At 44.5% G+C, this 18,517-nt stretch overlaps 4 protein-coding genes across 5 annotated transcripts; 1 reads left to right on the forward strand and 3 right to left on the reverse strand.

Moving 5' to 3' along the window:
• Positions 1–3,452: 3,452 nt before the first annotated feature.
• Positions 3,453–5,390, reverse strand: LOC117187165 (importin-13-like). The gene is made up of 5 exons (XM_033389257.1): positions 4,955–5,390; positions 4,683–4,880; positions 4,476–4,613; positions 3,857–4,416; positions 3,453–3,797 (listed from the first exon to the last, which is right to left on the reverse strand). The coding sequence occupies exons 1-5, from the start codon at positions 5,369–5,371 to the stop codon at positions 3,713–3,715; spliced, it is 1,398 nt and encodes a 465-aa protein (XP_033245148.1). The 5' UTR covers positions 5,372–5,390; the 3' UTR covers positions 3,453–3,712.
• On the forward strand, positions 5,383–10,732 carry LOC117185911 (serine/threonine-protein phosphatase 2A 56 kDa regulatory subunit gamma isoform-like). 2 transcript variants are annotated; one of them, XM_033389249.1, is made up of 7 exons: positions 5,383–6,250; positions 8,085–8,619; positions 8,950–9,146; positions 9,209–9,543; positions 9,615–9,845; positions 9,936–10,328; positions 10,401–10,732. In XM_033389249.1, the coding sequence occupies exons 1-7, from the start codon at positions 5,402–5,404 to the stop codon at positions 10,714–10,716; spliced, it is 2,856 nt and encodes a 951-aa protein (XP_033245140.1). In that variant the 5' UTR covers positions 5,383–5,401; the 3' UTR covers positions 10,717–10,732. The 2 variants fall into 2 exon arrangements, with proteins under 2 accessions (XP_033245140.1, XP_033245141.1); XM_033389250.1 differs by having other exon boundaries at positions 9,939–10,328.
• A 2,198-nt stretch (positions 10,733–12,930) lies between these two features.
• Positions 12,931–16,812, reverse strand: LOC108155612 (importin-13). Its single transcript, XM_033389246.1, has 8 exons — positions 16,465–16,812; positions 15,841–16,337; positions 15,094–15,775; positions 14,433–15,032; positions 14,161–14,358; positions 13,954–14,091; positions 13,335–13,894; positions 12,931–13,275 (listed from the first exon to the last, which is right to left on the reverse strand). Exons 1-8 carry the CDS (start codon positions 16,633–16,635, stop codon positions 13,191–13,193), a joined length of 2,931 nt encoding a protein of 976 aa, XP_033245137.1. The 5' UTR covers positions 16,636–16,812; the 3' UTR covers positions 12,931–13,190.
• Positions 16,813–16,944: 132 nt separating this feature from the next.
• On the reverse strand, positions 16,945–18,509 carry LOC108155615. Its single transcript, XM_017286544.2, has 3 exons — positions 18,389–18,509; positions 18,037–18,329; positions 16,945–17,980 (listed from the first exon to the last, which is right to left on the reverse strand). The coding sequence occupies exons 1-3, from the start codon at positions 18,428–18,430 to the stop codon at positions 17,164–17,166; spliced, it is 1,152 nt and encodes a 383-aa protein (XP_017142033.1). The 5' UTR covers positions 18,431–18,509; the 3' UTR covers positions 16,945–17,163.
• Between the last annotated feature and the right edge of the window lie 8 nt (positions 18,510–18,517).

The raw sequence follows: 18,517 nt of genomic DNA on the forward strand, positions 1-18,517 counted from the left end.
TGAAACACATCTTATGATCAAAAAGGACTCCGAGGTCATTTGAACTCGAAATTCGCTCAAGGACATGATTTCCTAGAACATATGAGACAAAATGAGGAGCGCGACGGTAAAATGTCATAAGTTTGCATTTGGAAAGGTTCAGAAAAAGAAGATTAGTTGAACACCACAATAGTAGTTCACTTAGATCAAGTTGAAGGCGTGTGTGCAAATACCAATCAGAGTAAGAAAGACAGATTTTGACATCATCAGCATACATTAGTGTAGTAGAGTATGTTATAACTTGAGGAAGGTCGTTCACAAATAAAATAAACAGAAGCGGGCCCAGATGACTTCCCTGTGGCACACCTGAAGTAACATTAACAGTATTTGACAACACGTTAGAAAACAAAACACGTTGAGTACGGTTAGAGAGATAGGACAAAATCCAATCTAGAAGATTCGTTGGGAACCCTAATAAAGAGAGCTTTTGAATAAGCAGAGCATGGTTCACAGAATCGAATGCCTTGCTGAAGTCCGTAAAAACTACATCCGTCTGCAAACCAATTTGAAAACCACGGTGGATTAGGTTAGAAAACTCAAGAAGGTTAGTCGATGTTGAACGATGTCTGAAAAAACCGTGTTGCGACGGAGATATCAAGCTGCAACAAAGATGTTGCAGTTGCCGGGTGACCAGGAACTCAAGAAGCTTCGGGATGGCGGAAAGCTTTGCGATACCACGATAGTTTTCAATGTTTGATCTTGAACCTTTTTTGAGAAGCGGAATGATGTAGGACTCATTCCAAATTACTGGGAGACAAGACTGTTCCAAGGAGAGGTTGAAGAGAAAGGTCAAGGGTTTGAAAAGGGACTGGGCACAGTGCTTTAAGATGCAACTTGGTACCTTATCTGGACCCGCAGAAAACGATATGTCCATAGATGACAAACCTTCCAGAACAACGCTTTCCTCGAAAAAGGGCAGAAAAATGCTGTTAGCTTGAGGTAGCTGGTACGGATACGGAGTGGATGCGTTGTAAATATGAGACGAGTACGTTGTTTGGAAAAAGTTAGCGAATAAATTTGCAATACCAACAGCAGAAGCTTCTCTTTTGTTCTGGTAATGAAGGGACGGAGGAAAAACGTTTGACTTGCGCTTAGAGTTAACGAACGAATAGAATTTTTTAGGATCACTACGAAAGTTACTACTACATTGTGAAAGGTAATGATTATAACACTGACTATTGACGGCAAGGAACAGAGAGCGAGCGGAGGAGTATAGAGCTAAGGCCGACGTGGAGCCCGACTTCTGGTACTTTTTATAGAGCTGGGATTTATTATTTTTTAAGTATGACAAATACTTGGAGAACCAGGGAGGCTTGGACGATACAGGTACAGTGATATCTGGAACAAACGTATTAAGGGCGGAGTAAATAGAACTATAAAACGAGTTAACAGTTGCGTCTATGTTCGGTAATGAATAAAGAAACGACCAATCAACACGCGAGAGATGTAGATCTAAATCAATAAAGTTTGTTTTGCGAAAACACTTTATGTGACAAGGAGCCATGGAACTGTCAGCACCTCCAGATTGTGTACACTCCAGTGATATCAACAAAGTTGGATGGTAAGGATCTTCAGGGAGAGATATTGGGCTTGCTCTAGATACCGTAGAAAGAGAACCATCATTAACAAAAACGAGGTCAAGAAGTCTGTCCCTAATGTTTTTAACGGCATTAATTTGGACAAGGGAATTATCCGTTAGCCCATTGATAAAGTCATTATGGCAATTGGGAAACAACAGGTTAGCGTCATTACAAGGCAGCCAAGAAAGAAATGGGAGGTTAAAGTCCCCCATGACAATAATTCGATCATTGCACCCTAATGCAGAAACAACATTATTAATTGCTGAGAGGTGGTGTAAGTAAAGCTCAGCATCAGACCTGGGAGGAATGTAAGAGCAGGTTAAATAGAAAAATGCGGAGCCAACACGAACTTTGACTGCAACAAATTCAATTCCATGAATGTTATTGAATGGGAATAACTCAGATGAGAAAACAGATTTAACTGCAATCAGAACCCCACCTGCAAAAGATGGGCGGTCCATTCTATAAATAGTGTAACTATCAATGAAAATTTCATGATCATTGACAGAGGAGTTAAGCCAGGTTTCGGTAAACGCGATGGCATCGAAATCAAAGGACGCGCTATTAGTATGAATTTGACGCAATTTTTCGACCTACATATAGCTACATATGTAGCCATAATACCATACCACACAAACCATATACAAATATATACATACATACATATATCTTTAACTACAATGCATACATGGCGCATATAGCTCTGCTCTCTCCACAGCTAAAGTTTATAATATACGCGATTTATATGAGTAGCCTAGCAATTAGCAGCTTACCTATCCATACATACATGTACGATAAACACACACACCTAAAACAATGAAAGCCTAAAAAGAATGATGCGTTACATACATACATTATATATGTATATGTATGTAAATGAGTGTATTTTTGTATGTATTACATATATATATATATATATATATATATATATATATATATATATGTTTAAATATACATATGTGGGGGTACGGGTATCCATAATCGTATTCCTATTGATCCCAGGAATGCCCAGAGATTTGGTGTAGTTTCTTTTTTGGGGGGAGGTATTTACTGTGACACCGCCGGATGCTCGGAGCAGGAGTGTAGAAAAGGAGGATCGGGAGAGCTGCCACCCAAAGATTGTGCCAATTTCTAAGCGTCCCAGGCACAGTGAATACCCTCTATATTATCATCCACATCGCAACATCAACATCATCATCTTCATCAACAACAACAACAACAGACTTGGACTATTGCTGGTCGTAGCTACTACTTCTATACTATATATCAATCTAAATATATAATACTGGATCCGTGTCAGCCATTTGTTTGGTTTAATAGTCATTGTCTCTAAAAAGCGGATGGACATTCTCAAATGATTCTTAATGAAATGAGAAGATATTGATTGCATGTTGCAGGGAGCTGCTGGATCAAAAAAAAGTTTTGCTACCACTACCAAGTGCTGTACACAGGCCAAGAAAACGAAAGGCTTCAGTTTAGCTATAGACACACATACGCATATATATATATATATGTATATATATATATATATATATATATATATATATATTATATAAAGAGATGTATTTACATATTTTTTGGCATTATAGATACATACACGATATGGGGAAAAGTTGCAAAACAATAATAATAATGGCAAGGTCTAGAAAAAAACTGGGGATTAAAGATTCATAAAAATTTGAAAGGCAGATTTTTTTCATACACGAGGAAATGGTGAAAAATCTAAACTTTCTAAATTTTAAGAATAATAAAATATTTATGTATAAAAAAAATTTAAAAAAATATAAAACAAACAATAAATATAAATGAGTTATACACCCTATGGAAAAAATTGTAAATGAAAGCATGTAATTTTTGTAAAATTATAAATAAAAGTTTGTCTTGTCGAGAGTTTTTGGAGATGTTAAAAACTAAGGCGGTGGCGGGTGTGGGAGGTGCGGTAACAACAACTTAAGGTCGAGGAACATTTACAGAGTCGCCTAAATTACAGTCTAAATACATGGGACACAGGACAGAAACACATTTAGAATCCAGTTTTGAAAAGCAAAGGTGCGCGATTTGGTTGGCCTCTAAATAGCTTCAGGCTTCCATATTTACTGGAACTTTTCGGTGAGTCCGCGCAACTTGATGGCCATCTCCGACAGATGCTGTTGCAGCAGCCGCTTGTTCACCTTTTCCCTGTAAAGCAGAAGTCGTTTATAATCACTTTGCTGCATCAATGTTAAGGCCACACTCACTTGATAATCAAAGAAACATATCGCGACTTTTCTGCATCGTTTAACAGCGGTGTGGGGAAATGGGGGACGGACATCACGGTCTTTAGCCAGATGGCCAGCTCCGCAGGATACTTTTTGTTAAGGGCCAATATGATATCGGCAAACTTGTCCACCTGCGAGCGTGGCGTCAAATATCCCACACACATCATGATGAAGTACACGGTCTGTTCGCCAGTTTTCAACACGACCTCGGTGATGTGTTCGTGGTTGCGCGACTGAATCGTAAAGTGTGTCATGAACTGTATGCCGCAGCGTATGGCACCGCTTTCGGGCAGCGTCATGCAACGCTGGCCGTAGTAGACGAGGCGATCGTAGGCCAGTGTCTTGTCTTCCAATGCCTGAGGTATTTTCTTCACAATCTGAGCCAGGCAGCCGAAGAAGGCCTCCATGGTGTCCGATATATTCGAGAAGTTCTGCTGTGGCGTGTTCTCAAATAGCTTGAAGCTGTGCTTGATAAACTCCCGCAGAAGTTCTTGCATATAGGGCTTACAGCCCTCTTCCCTGTAAAACATGACAATAGTCTGCGGAAGAGAAAATTAAAATAAATGATTTCCAATAGAGAGATAGAGAGATTACGCACTGTCTTGGATATCTCTAGCGTTGGTGCACAGCAGCGTGTCTGGAAGCTGGCCACAATAAAGTAGCACAGATCCTGCAGCATGGGTCGGAAGCTGCTTCTTAGGTTCATAATGGCATGCTTCATGGCGCTACAGGCGGCCTATAAGTTAAGAACGAGTATGGTTTATAGCATGTGCATCCAGCATATGGGTTAAACCAATCTTTATACCTCTAAAACATCTAGCTCCTCCACCCACATCTCGGCAATGCGCCTAAAAATTGGCATTGTTCTTTGCATGACCAACAAAACGGGCTGGACAATCTGTATTTCCTTGTCCTCTTCACTCAAATCGGTATTCAATGAAGAAAACAGAGTGGAGATCATGTTGAGACGGAAAATTGTGCGAATCCGTGCCGTGGGAGTTTTCTATAGGAATGCGAATATGAGAAACCTTTTTGTAATCATACATTTCAGGGGCAGTTGATTTTGGTTGCACTTACCCCATCAGATTGGCAAATGGCCTGCAATTCCTCAAAGCATGGACTGACTATTATGTCCAAGTACTTGGGTATGCCATCGGGCGGCAAGAGGCTCATCAATTTGCCAATGCTAAACATCAGCCGGACCGAGTCCGAGTTCTTCATGCGCCCGGCGTTGAGCGAGGCATGGCACGCATTGAGCAGCGGCTCGGCGTATGGCTTCAATTGCAGCTGACAGTCGCGACACAGCTCCTTCAGACCGAGCGTGGCCTGGGCCGACATGGACGAGTTGAGGCCGCGCACCAGCAGATCTATGGCCGCCGGTATATAGGTGGGATTCTCCATTAACCAATTGCAATAGGAACCAATTGTCTCCAGGGCCGTGCCCAGCAGCTTAACGTTCATCTTCTCGTATGGTATCTCGTTCAGGACACGCATCAAATTTGGAATTTGTGGGGCACTAATGAAATGGTATTCGGTGCTATGTTGCTGACGGGTAACCTCAACGGACCCAAGCAGAAGCAGCAGCAGCAGTCACAACAACAGCAGCAGCAGCAACAGCAGGAGGAATCATCCCAATCTGTTTCTGCTTCCTCCTCCAGCAAAGAGCAACCACAACAGAAGCAACAGGATCAGCCACCAGCCGCTGGATATTATGCCTTGGGCATACGCTTACCCAAGTCGCCATCGTTCCACCAACAGTCGCTGGAATCGTCTGCGCAGGGTAGCAGTAAATTCAAATTCAGCAGCGTGGAGGAACTGAAGGCCAAGTTCGAGGGTCGAAAGATGCCCCTGTCGCCGCCAGAGGCAGCCGCAGTAGTAGTAACCACCACAACATCCTCGTCGCCATCGTCCTCGTCCACCAGCTCCAATTCGTCGGCATCGGCATTGTCCTCGCTCTCGCAGGCGGCCTCTTCCTCGTTGGCCTCGGCCGCTGCCAATTCCTCGGCCTCGTGCTCATCCTTAGCGGCCACCTATGGTGGTGGAGCCAATTCAGCAGCCGCCGCTCTGATAGCCTCGTCGCCGTTTGGCTCACAGTCCTCCACATCATCGTTGTCGCTGTCCTCAAATGCAGGGATGTCGAAGAACACGGCACCAGCAACAGCAACAACAGCAGCGGCAGCGGCAGCGGCAGGAAGCACAGCCAGTGGTGGAAATTCGCTTGTATCCACATTGGCGCAACACTTCTCGGCGGCCACATCGGCTGCAGCAGCAGCTGCGGCCACAGCAGCCGCCTCAGCAGCATCGTCCGCGTCCTCATCATCTGCTTCATCATCTGCCACCAATAATGCAGGCGGCTCAATTGCGGCCAGCAAGGTTTGCAGCGCTCCGTTATTACACACACACACACACATCCACACATATTCTGCACACCCATTCCTACAGGCCCATCTGCCTTCTGGACTCCATGGGAAAAGTCTTCGAAAGGGTGAGATCGGTGCGAGGCTGAGCGCAGCCATCGAAGCAGCAGGCGGTCTCTCCCAGAACCAATACGGGTTCAGGAAAGGGAGGTCGACGCTGGACGCCATCTTGAGGGTCGTACAAACGGCGGAGGAAGCCATTGCTGGGACTAGGTGGAGAGGCGGAACCAAGTCCTATTGTCTGGTGGTGACACTGGACATAAGGAACGCCTTCAACTCGGCCGACTGGACCCGGACGCTGGAGGCACTGAGGTCCTTCAACATCCCGGGCTACCTACTGAATATAGCGCGCAGCTATTTCAGCAATAGGGTGCTGACAATGGACACATGTCAGGGCTCTAGGCTACGGCTCCCGATGCCAGCCAACACTAACCTGGTGGGTTTCGCTGACGACGTCGCAATAATGGCGGTAGCGAAGGAACTTGCCGCAGTGGAGGAGCTTGCCAACGTCGCCATACAAGCCGTCGAGGCGTGGCTAGCCGCCGCGTGGCTGGAGCTGGCGGCCCAAAAAACGGAGGCGGTCCTGATATCCAGCCGTAAAGTGGTCGAGACCGCCAGAGTGCAGGTTGGTGGGACCGCGATCGAATCGCAGAGGTCCATCAAGTACCTTGGAGTCCTCATCGACACGCGCCTGTCCTTCAAAGAGCATCTGGAATACGTCCACACGAAGGCCGGTGGGACCGCGGGAGCGCTATCCAGGATGCTGCTAAACACCAGAGGGCCAAAGCAGGCAAAGAGGAAACTGCTGACGAGCGTCGTGACGTCGCAGATGCTCTACGCCGCACCGGTGTGGGCAGAAGCCGCGAAGGTGAGGAGCTACATGCGAGGAGTGGAGGCAACGTACAGACTGTGCGCCATTAGGATCGCGTGCTCGTTCCGGACCATCTCAGAAGAAGCCGCGTTAGTCATTGCCGGGCAAGTTCCGCTCAGGGAGCTGATAAGGGAGAGGAAGGAGATCCATGATGCTATGACGGACAGTGCAGCCGAGGTACGCTCCAAAGCAGAAATTAAGGACGCCGCCAGAAGGACCAGCATAGACAGATGGCAGACTCGATGGGACCACTCACCCAAAGGCCGATGGACCCACACCCTCGTCCCAAGCATAGCATGCTGGGTTGAAAGGAAGCACGGCCAGGTGGATTTCTACCTTACCCAGGCACTGAGCGGACATGGCTGCTTCCGCGGCTACCTCAAGCGCTTCGGCCACGAGACAGAGGACTGGTGCCCCGAGTGTGGCACAGGCATAGAGGAGGACGCTCGCCACGTCCTCTTCGACTGCCACAGGTTTGACCTCGAGCGTCAGACATTGGAGACAGCAGCAGGGTCTAGGGTCAGCACCGAGACTCTGGTGCCGCTGATGCTGGCAGACCCGAAGGTGTGGGAAGCGGCCGCGGAGTTCGCCTCTAGCGTGATGCGAACGCTTAGGTCCTTGGAGAGAAGGCGGAAGGAGCAGACGGAGTAGGTGTCCACGCCACTGCGAAGCAATGCTTTGCGGCAGTACCGCAGTCCGCGGGCCCCTAGTCCCAACATACTCTTGTCCGTTAAATTTAGTTAAATATAAATTGTATAGTATATATTATAGAGCAAATAAATAAGTATATGAATATAGAAAAAAAAAAAAATATTCTGCACACCCACACAGACACAAACAGAATCTGATTCACAAAACAAAAAATGTTAAAAAAAAATCAATCTACTCTCATTTCATCGCTACCTCATCTACCTCCAAGTCACCCGTGAGTGCGGCCGCAGCCATTAAGAACATATTGAATGCCACCAAGAGTGTGGGAAATAGTGCTGCAGCAGCAGCAGCGGCAGCAGCATCCTCGACCCTGCCATCGGCTGCCGCCGAAGGCCAGGAGGTGCCCGTGCCGCCAGCCGAGGAGCTCCGTCCAACGGTGGCACAGAATCTGGTGGGAGGCATAAGCATCTCCCTGGGCATTGGCCAGCGCAATGGCAGTGGAACAGCACCAGCAACAGTGACAGCAACAGTGACAGCAACAGCGACAGCAACAACCACATCCACATCTGCAGTTGTTATTCTGCCAACGACTACGCTGGGCATACATCAGAATGGTGATGTCACAGGCGGTGGCGGAATGGCTGGAATTATTGGTCATTCGTCGCAACATCATCATCATCAGGGCCTCAAATCCCCACAAACGTTGCAACAGCTGACGGGCAGTCCAGGACGTGCACGCGATCGGAATCTGTTTCATTCGCCGCCCACTGCTTTGGTTGCCTTGGCACTGCCTGCACTGCGAGGTTGCTATCTCTCCAGCTCCAGCTAATTCCAAGCCAATGGCCATGCGGCACGCAGATAAAGTGATAGAAGCACCTACCACATCTACCTGGTCGACATGGCCATTCGGTTTGGTGGCCCATAGAATTTGATCCTTTATCTGATCTTCATTGAATTTTTGATACATTTTGAGTTTCGCCTTGCCTTACTTTTTGTTGATCGATTTGCTGTTGATTTCTTTGACGTTTTTCGTAGGATTATAATATTTTTCATTATTATTCAATGTGTAGATAGAGCAGCATATATAACAAAAACGTAAAATATTTTGATAAATTTTATTGTGGATTTCGCAGAGACGGCCGCCAGTGAACGGGAAGAGCTTTTCATCCAAAAGATACGACAATGTTGCACGCTTTTCGATTTCTCCGAGCCGCTGAGCGACCTCAAATTCAAGGAGGTGAAGCGTGCGGCTCTGCACGAGATGGTCGATTTTCTCACAAACCAAAATGGCATCATTACCGAAATTATCTATCCGGAGGCGATCAATATGGTTAGTATTTAGGATACCATACCAAACTCTATCCTCTCCATAATAAATACATTTTTGTGTAGTTTTCTGTGAATCTATTCCGGACACTGCCGCCATCATCAAATCCGAATGGTGCCGAATTTGATCCCGAAAAGGATGAGCCAACGCTCGAGTCGTCTTGGCCACACCTTCAATTGGTATACGAGCTGTTTTTGCGTTTCTTGGAGTCACCGGATTTCCAACCAAATATTGCTAAGCGTTATATTGATCATCAATTTGTATTACAATTATTGGATTTATTCGATTCGGAGGATCCACGTGAACGTGATTTCCTATCGACTGTTTTACATCGCATCTATGGAAAATTCTTGGGTTTGAGAGCATTTATTGGAAAGCAGATCAACAATGTCTTTTACAGGTGATTCGCCCCCCGTATATCCGATCCTATCCCAATCCTCTCTAAACCATTGTCTTTTTTGTTTTATTTAGATTTATTTATGAGACGGAACATCATAATGGCATAGCCGAATTATTGGAGATATCGGGCAGCATTATCAATGGTTTTGCTCTACCGCTCAAAGAGAAGCATAAACAATTTTTACTTAAGGTATTGCTGCCATTGAACAAAGCCAAGAGCCTCTCGGTCTATCATCCACAGTTGACCTACTGTGTGGTGCAGTTCCTCGAGAAGGATCCCAGTTTGTCCGAGGCGGTCATCAAGTGAGTGTTGAGCCCAACTTCCGCACAACATGCCGTGAGCATGAGATGTAAAACACATTAAAATTGATTTATTGTCCCCATCCCATGCAGAAGTTTGCTTAAGTTCTGGCCGAAGACGCACAGTCCCAAGGAGGTGATGTTCTTGAATGAGGTGGAAGAGCTGCTGGATGTGATCGAGCCGGCCGAGTTCCAGAAGGTGATGGTGCCGCTGTTTCGTCAGATAGCCAAGTGTGTCTCCTCGCCGCACTTTCAGGTGGCCGAACGGGCGTTGTATTATTGGAACAACGAGTACATTATGTCCCTAATAGCGGACAATTCGGCGGTTATACTGCCAATAATGTTCCCAGCGTTGAATCGCAACTCCAAGACGCACTGGAACAAGACCATACACGGTCTCATTTACAATGCGCTCAAGCTGTTCATGGAGATGGATCAGCGGTTGTTCGACGAGTGCAGCAAGAACTACAAGCAAGATAAGCAGATGTACGGACAGCACACTACTACACCTCCTAATATTGTATATCTAATCATATGATTGTTGTTGTCTTTCGACAGGGAGCGGGAGAAGCTGTCGCACCGGGAGGAGCTTTGGCAGCAGGTGGAGAGCCTGGCCAGGACCAATCCAGGGTGGTCCAGGTCGAGCTATTTCAATAACAGCCGCCTGCAGCAGCAGCAGCAGCAGCAGCAGCAGCTAACCGATAGTCAAAATCTGTACGATCAAAACAATGAGAATGATCTAACGTACGATCAGCTACTGCAGCAGTCGCGCCAGCCACCGCCGCCGCTACCACCACAGAAACAGTCGTCGCTGCAGGAGCCCCGAGAGGTGAGACAGGCACTTGCCACACTAACCACACTAAACAACTACTAATCCCGCCAATGTGTGATCTGATCCATGGCGTCTGCTGTGAGCTGTGCCCAGCGAACACCTACTCTAATTTAACTCTAATTCTAATCGAACGAATGTCTGTTAAAATTAATCACACTCATGTCATTTAAACAACAAACAAACAAAAAAAAAACAAAATACATATTTGTATATCTTTAACTTTTGTCTATTTATTTATTATCTCTTATTGGTTCTCTCACTGTCTTTAAACTCGAATTCATAAGCACAACAAATACTCTTCTCTCCTCTCTCGCTCTGTCTATACGGCTTTAATTCTGAGCAAACATATGTACGCACAGTGGTTCAGAAACTCATCGAAATTGGGCGGGAAAAATATACATAAATATTTAGCGAAGTGTAGTTCCATATTCAAACCAACATTTGTATAAATATCAAGCATTCAAATACTTCTGAACTGAAATGGAAACCATTTTAATATTCAACTACCATACCGGATTGAACCACTGTGCCTACGCTCTAACACACTAGAAACACAACCATACACACGCTTGGGGCTTAGTGCGAGGGCGCGTGGACAAGATTAAATACATAATTTCTTTATATAAATACAATATAAAATACTTATCTATAATGAAAAATGCATAGTACCAATAAAGATCAGACAAATCCCAGAATATTTGATTGCGAATGATACAAATATTATTTCGAGCATGCCCGAAGGGAAGAAATGATTACTAGTTCTATACTGTTTTATTTTGCATGAATTTGCTGTTGTTGTTGTTGCTGTTTGCCTAGTGTTTAACAAACGGAACATATACAATAATATTAGAATCCAATTTGTGCTCTTACCATTTCAGTGAAAACGTGAAACAAAAAAACGAAAACTAAGCAAAAAACATATATATAAATGTACAGTTGAATTGAATTGTCGTAACTTAAGGCGTAGCTGTGTTTACCACCATGATTGAGCATCTACTGCATATTTCGACCTACATATAGCTACATATGTAGCCATAATACCATACCACACAAACCATATACAAATATATACATACATACATACATATATCTTTAACTACAATGCATACATGGCGCATATAGCTCTGCTCTCTCCACAGCTAAAGTTTATAATATACGCGATTTATATGAGTAGCCTAGCAATTAGCAGCTTACCTATCCATACATACATGTACGATAAACACACACACCTAAAACAATGAAAGCCTAAAAAGAATGATGCGTTACATACATACATCATATATGTATATGTATGTAAATGAGTGTATTTTTGTATGTATTACATATATATATATATATATATATATATATATATATATATATATATATATGTTTATATATATATATGTGGGGGTACGGGTATCCATAATCGTATTCCTATTGATCCCAGGAATGCCCAGAGATTTGGTGTAGTTTCTTTTTTGGGGGGAGGTATTTACTGTGACACCGCCGGATGCTCGGAGCAGGAGTGTAGAAAAGGAGGATCGGGAGAGCTGCCACCCAAAGATTGTGCCAATTTCTAAGCGTCCCAGGCACAGTGAATACCCTCTATATTATCATCCACATCGCAACATCAACATCATCATCTTCATCAACAACAACAACAACAGACTTGGACTATTGCTGGTCGTAGCTACTACTTCTATACTATATATCAATCTAAATATATAATACTGGATCCGTGTCAGCCATTTGTTTGGTTTAATAGTCATTGTCTCTAAAAAGCGGATGGACATTCTCAAATGATTCTTAATGAAATGAGAAGATATTGATTGCATGTTGCAGGGAGCTGCTGGATCAAAAAAAAGTTTTGCTACCACTACCAAGTGCTGTACACAGGCCAAGAAAACGAAAGGCTTCAGTTTAGCTATAGACACACATACGCATATATATATATATATGTATATATATATATATATATATATATATATATTATATAAAGAGATGTATTTACATATTTTTTGGCATTATAGATACATACACGATATGGGGAAAAGTTGCAAAACAATAATAATAATGGCAAGGTCTAGAAAAAAACTGGGGATTAAAGATTCATAAAAATTTGAAAGGCAGATTTTTTTCATACACGAGGAAATGGTGAAAAATCGAAACTTTCTAAATTTTAAGAATAATAAAATATTTATGTATAAAAAAAATTTAAAAAAATATAAAACAAACAATAAATATAAATGAGTTATACACCCTATGGAAAAAATTGTAAATGAAAGCATGTAATTTTTGTAAAATTATAAATAAAAGTTTGTCTTGTCGAGAGTTTTTGGAGATGTTAAAAACTAAGGCGGTGGCGGGTGTGGGAGGTGCGGTAACAACAACTTAAGGTCGAGGAACATTTACAGAGTCGCCTAAATTACAGTCTAAATACATGGGACACAGGACAGAAACACATTTAGAATCCAGTTTTGAAAAGCAAAGGTGCGCGATTTGGTTGGCCTCTAAATAGCTTCAGGCTTCCATATTTACTGGAACTTTTCGGTGAGTCCGCGCAACTTGATGGCCATCTCCGACAGATGCTGTTGCAGCAGCCGCTTGTTCACCTTTTCCCTGTAAAGCAGAAGTCGTTTATAATCACTTTGCTGCATCAATGTTAAGGCCACACTCACTTGATAATCAAAGAAACATATCGCGACTTTTCTGCATCGTTTAACAGCGGTGTGGGGAAATGGGGGACGGACATCACGGTCTTTAGCCAGATGGCCAGCTCCGCAGGATACTTTTTGTTAAGGGCCAATATGATATCGGCAAACTTGTCCACCTGCGAGCGTGGCGTCAAATATCCCACACACATCATGATGAAGTACACGGTCTGTTCGCCAGTTTTCAACACGACCTCGGTGATGTGTTCGTGGTTGCGCGACTGAATCGTAAAGTGTGTCATGAACTGTATGCCGCAGCGTATGGCACCGCTTTCGGGCAGCGTCATGCAACGCTGGCCGTAGTAGACGAGGCGATCGTAGGCCAGTGTCTTGTCTTCCAATGCCTGAGGTATTTTCTTCACAATCTGAGCCAGGCAGCCGAAGAAGGCCTCCATGGTGTCCGATATATTCGAGAAGTTCTGCTGTGGCGTGTTCTCAAATAGCTTGAAGCTGTGCTTGATAAACTCCCGCAGAAGTTCTTGCATATAGGGCTTACAGCCCTCTTCCCTGTAAAACATGACAATAGTCTGCGGAAGAGAAAATTAAAATAAATGATTTCCAATAGAGAGATAGAGAGATTACGCACTGTCTTGGATATCTCTAGCGTTGGTGCACAGCAGCGTGTCTGGAAGCTGGCCACAATAAAGTAGCACAGATCCTGCAGCATGGGTCGGAAGCTGCTTCTTAGGTTCATAATGGCATGCTTCATGGCGCTACAGGCGGCCTATAAGTTAAGAACGAGTATGGTTTATAGCATGTGCATCCAGCATATGGGTTAAACCAATCTTTATACCTCTAAAACATCTAGCTCCTCCACCCACATCTCGGCAATGCGCCTAAAAATTGGCATTGTTCTTTGCATGACCAACAAAACGGGCTGGACAATCTGTATTTCCTTGTCCTCTTCACTCAAATCGGTATTCAATGAAGAAAACAGAGTGGAGATCATGTTGAGACGGAAAATTGTGCGAATCCGTGCCGTGGGAGTTTTCTATAGGAATGCGAATATGAGAAACCTTTTTGTAATCATACATTTCAGGGGCAGTTGATTTTGGTTGCACTTACCCCATCAGATTGGCAAATGGCCTGCAATTCCTCAAAGCATGGACTGACTATTATGTCCAAGTACTTGGGTATGCCATCGGGCGGCAAGAGGCTCATCAATTTGCCAATGCTAAACATCAGCCGGACCGAGTCCGAGTTCTTCATGCGCCCGGCGTTGAGCGAGGCATGGCACGCATTGAGCAGCGGCTCGGCGTATGGCTTCAATTGCAGCTGACAGTCGCGACACAGCTCCTTCAGACCGAGCGTGGCCTGGGCCGACATGGACGAGTTGAGGCCGCGCACCAGCAGATCTATGGCCGCCGGTATATAGGTGGGATTCTCCATTAACCAATTGCAATAGGAACCAATTGTCTCCAGGGCCGTGCCCAGCAGCTTAACGTTCATCTTCTCGTATGGTATCTCGTTCAGGACACGCATCAAATTTGGAATTTGTCTCGAAGTGTCGTTGGTAAAGTGCTCGGCCACCGATTGAAACGAATAGATGCAGGCCTCCAGTTTGGTCCAGTGCGTCGGATGGCGTTGCATATCGGCTATGGCCTCGTCCAACATCGCCGACAAGATCACCAATATGTAATCGTGCAAGACATCATAGCAGTACATCTAGTAACAGGAGGGGAGGCATGAGCAATGTTTCTTTGAATTTGACTCAGTAAGCACTTACAAAGGTATCGGATATATCCTGTCTATAGCATCGAAAACATTCCAGATCATCAGAGCTCCATCTGTCCAGTGATTTCTCATCGGGCTGCTCCGATTTCCTCACCAGAATGCTGGTCAAGTGTGCGTACAGCGGTTTTATGTACTCCCAGCATCGGCGCTTGTGTTCCTCGTTTGTCATGGCGAAGACCTCGTCCTGCAGCATATACCAGAAGGCCAGGGCCATGGTGCTGCAGGATTCCTCAACCGGATAGATGCCCGGCTTGTCCGTGCAGTGTAAAATCTCCTGCACCATGCGATTCACTGTAATCGGTAGAATCGGATCCGGCGAGATGACGCCACTCAGCAGCAGCGAGGAGTGGCGCTCCACGGCGGACACAAACAGCATGTAAATGTGGACAATGATGTCCTCGTTGTCATTATCCCGCTTCCATTCCATTTTTGTGATCTCACACAGCGAGTCCAGATACATTCGCAGCAGAACAAAGGCCGTCTTCGGATAGCTGTGGCTCTCCGGCTGGATCATGATGTTCACCATGGACTTGAGACAGTTCTCGGCCAGCTCATTCTCATCGGCGGACATGCAGCCATCGCCAGTTTGAACGGCGGGCCAGTAGCACTTGTTGACCACCTCCAGAAGGACAGCCGTAATGGTCACGCAAGCCTCCAGGGAATAGCCAATGTTCCTACGGTGCGAGAGAGTCAAGTCAACAATTACCGCATGCAATAGGGAAATGTGCATTTCACTCACTTGATCCAAGTGCCAACGCACTTGACAGCTCGTATCATGTTGCTGTAGGCCTCTGCATCCCACACGCGGTTCATTTGCTGCCTCAGATATGCCTCCATCGTCTGCAGAATGACAGGAACGCGCTTGCCGACCTCCGCTCGCAACGTTACCCGCTTCACTGAGGTGTGTATGACCTGCGCCTCCTCGGGTATGGCCGTCAGCACCTCCAGCATAATCCAGAGCTGGACGTCGGGCTTGACATTGGGTATGCGCTGGTTCTGAAAGGTATCAATCACCTCCTCAATGGCATTGGGCCACTCATCGAGCATGTGGACAATATATGCGCCCAGTGCAATGCACAGGCGATTGAGGACAATCTTTGGTCCGCCAGCAAATTGGACAATTTTCTCGAGAATCTTTTGCTTGAGCTCCTCGCGATTCTCCGGCGGCACCTCATTCCAGTGCTTCATCAGCTTGGCGTGAAGGGTGATTGCGCCAAAAAACTGCACCTCTTGGCTCTGCGAGGGAAGAGAGTAGTTTAGAGTAGAGTTGAGTAGGTGCAAGCATCGTGGCATGTGTATGCATTTGCATGCACGAGTATACATATTGAATTAATTGATGCGCAGGTCTATGTACATATCTTACCTTGCCCAGTTGCATTAGCTGCCATGAAAATTGCCAGGCTTGCGGGCTGCCCTCGGCCTCCGTAAGCCATTCGTGCGTAATTGCCTGCTCATGGGAGTTTGAGCGATAGAATACGACAACAGCCTCCTCCAGACGTGCAATATCAATGTTTTCCAAATTGATTCGTTCCATTTTGCCGTTTTAGAACTGTCCCGGGTATCGATTAGCTACAATTGATTGGTTTTTTGTTTTGATATTGCCTGAGGAAGGCCCAGGGCCCAGACTTTTAGCCAGGATTTTGCGACTCGGTTTTTAGTCACGAAGAAGTTTTTTTTGTGCTGCTTCTTCTTTGCTTATTGACCGAATATTAGGGTTGCCAACATAACAAATTCTTGCCGCTGATATTCTGGTATGACACAAAACAAACACACAATGTGCATTTATAGGGGGAAAAAAATTTAAACGGAATTAAATCTTATTTTATTAATCCAATTTGTAAAATCCAATAATCGTAGTTTAAAAGTTTTATTGATTTAAGATACAAGATCTGTCAAAACATTTCAAGGCAAGTAGTCCAACTAACAAGTAGCAAGCAGTGCATTAATTACAAAAATATAAATTGTATAAATTATTTTTGTTAGTTTTTTTTTTGTTCGTTCCTTAATTATTTTTCGGATTTAATTTTTTAAACCACGAAGTGGAGGTTTTAAACAAATACATTTAAAAGAATGTAAATTGTAGGCGCCAAAAGCAGTATTTAAGCTTGAAGCCCTGCTCGGAAATAGATGTTTTACTCTCACGATCAACGTAGAGCACAACTTCCTGGTTATCCAATATGATTGAAGCAGCTTTTTCGTCGAAATCATAGCTCTTGGGATCCAACATAGTTCGATCCGTCACAATCCACTTATCTGTCACTATTCCAACGTTCTGCTGCTCGAAAAGTTTGAAAATAGTGCCCAATTCCTTGTCCTTTCCAACGATGGGCAGTATAAAAGAGCACTTTATCAAGCCAAAAAACTCGATAATGCTGAAGCATTTGTAACGGGGATAAATGGTGCTTGTACCATTGGCTATCCACTCACAGGTTTTCTTATCCTCAGATATAATCATTAAATTATTACCAAATACATTTACAGAGTCGCTCTCGCTGAACTGGAGGGTATCGCAGTCCTCGAATTTGCCAAAGAGCCCATGAAAATGGTCCATAAGAGAGTCGAATCCAGACGTTGAGTCGGTTTCATTGATCACCAAAACAAATTTACGCTTTTCTGGCATTACACCGGCATATATAAGTTCGTCATCTTCGCTCAGTCTTTTTTTTGCGCTACATGCAACTACTGTTTCGGCTGTATCCTTCACACCTGCGGTGTCCTTAGCAATTCCAGGTTGGGTGATATAAGACCCGTGAGGCTCGTTTCTAATACACCCAGAAGAACATGTAGCTTTCTCTGTCTCTGGTACAATTGTCGTATTTACTGGATCGCATACGAGTCGCATACGATGCAAGTCCAAATTCTCCTTGGAAAGACGCGCCCTGAGTATTACATTTTAGACACATTCGTTTCTATTTAGAGAGAATGGTTTAATTACCTTTTTTCTTTCTCTATGGTCAAATTTCTAGTCTCCGGTTCTCCTTTCTTCTGATTGTAGCACTGGAATTGCAGAAAGCACACGAATTCCTTCATTTTGTACAGCGAGACAGCCGTCCCGTTGATTTCAGCCACTTGATAATCCAGGACTGCAGACAACTTGCATTGGTCGCCAATGGTTTTTCCAAGCGAGTAAATCTGCTGCAGATCTGCTGGGATGCCTATGGACGGCTCCAGTAGCTGCTTCAGCTCATAAACTGTCGCATCGTCATCTATTGCCAAAAGTAGCGGCAGCTGCGAAGAAATTATTGGCATTATACTGTGTCAAATATGCAGTATTATTTATTGCTCACCGTTGAGTTTCCCTCAGTCTCCAACTTAAGTTTTACGTACATTTTTTAAATAAATTAAAAGAATGCACGCGGAAAATTTTGCACTTACAGTTATAGTTCAGGGTTGTCATGCCTTGCAAGCAAGATTGG

This window comes from Drosophila miranda, chromosome 2 (genome assembly GCF_003369915.1).
Source record: "Drosophila miranda strain MSH22 chromosome 2, D.miranda_PacBio2.1, whole genome shotgun sequence".
NCBI lineage: Eukaryota > Metazoa > Arthropoda > Insecta > Diptera > Drosophilidae > Drosophila > Drosophila miranda.

What these genes read in the sequence shown, in the direction of transcription:
- LOC117187165 (XM_033389257.1), bottom strand. Translation starts at nt 5,371, where the DNA reads ATGCGTGTCCTGAACGAGATACCATACGAGAAGATGAACGTTAAGCTG. An exon ending in AGGAGCTAGATGTTTTAGAG is followed by an intron (nt 4,614 to 4,682) that starts GTATAAAGATTG and finishes CTTAACTTATAG; the next exon opens with GCCGCCTGTAGCGCCATGAA. An exon ending in TATGTTTCTTTGATTATCAA is followed by an intron (nt 3,798 to 3,856) that starts GTGAGTGTGGCC and finishes TCTGCTTTACAG; the next exon opens with GGAAAAGGTGAACAAGCGGC.
- LOC117185911 (XM_033389249.1), top strand. Translation starts at nt 5,402, where the DNA reads ATGGTATTCGGTGCTATGTTGCTGACGGGTAACCTCAACGGACCCAAG. An exon ending in GCTCAATTGCGGCCAGCAAG is followed by an intron (nt 6,251 to 8,084) that starts GTTTGCAGCGCT and finishes TCTACCTCCAAG; the next exon opens with TCACCCGTGAGTGCGGCCGC. An exon ending in GGCACTGCCTGCACTGCGAG is followed by an intron (nt 8,620 to 8,949) that starts GTTGCTATCTCT and finishes TGGATTTCGCAG; the next exon opens with AGACGGCCGCCAGTGAACGG.
- LOC108155612 (XM_033389246.1), bottom strand. Translation starts at nt 16,635, where the DNA reads ATGGAACGAATCAATTTGGAAAACATTGATATTGCACGTCTGGAGGAG. An exon ending in AGGAGCTAGATGTTTTAGAG is followed by an intron (nt 14,092 to 14,160) that starts GTATAAAGATTG and finishes CTTAACTTATAG; the next exon opens with GCCGCCTGTAGCGCCATGAA. An exon ending in CGCTAGAGATATCCAAGACA is followed by an intron (nt 13,895 to 13,953) that starts GTGCGTAATCTC and finishes TCTCTTCCGCAG; the next exon opens with ACTATTGTCATGTTTTACAG.
- LOC108155615 (XM_017286544.2), bottom strand. Translation starts at nt 18,430, where the DNA reads ATGTACGTAAAACTTAAGTTGGAGACTGAGGGAAACTCAACG. An exon ending in AGACTGAGGGAAACTCAACG is followed by an intron (nt 18,330 to 18,388) that starts GTGAGCAATAAA and finishes ATTTCTTCGCAG; the next exon opens with CTGCCGCTACTTTTGGCAAT. An exon ending in ACCATAGAGAAAGAAAAAAG is followed by an intron (nt 17,981 to 18,036) that starts GTAATTAAACCA and finishes TGTAATACTCAG; the next exon opens with GGCGCGTCTTTCCAAGGAGA.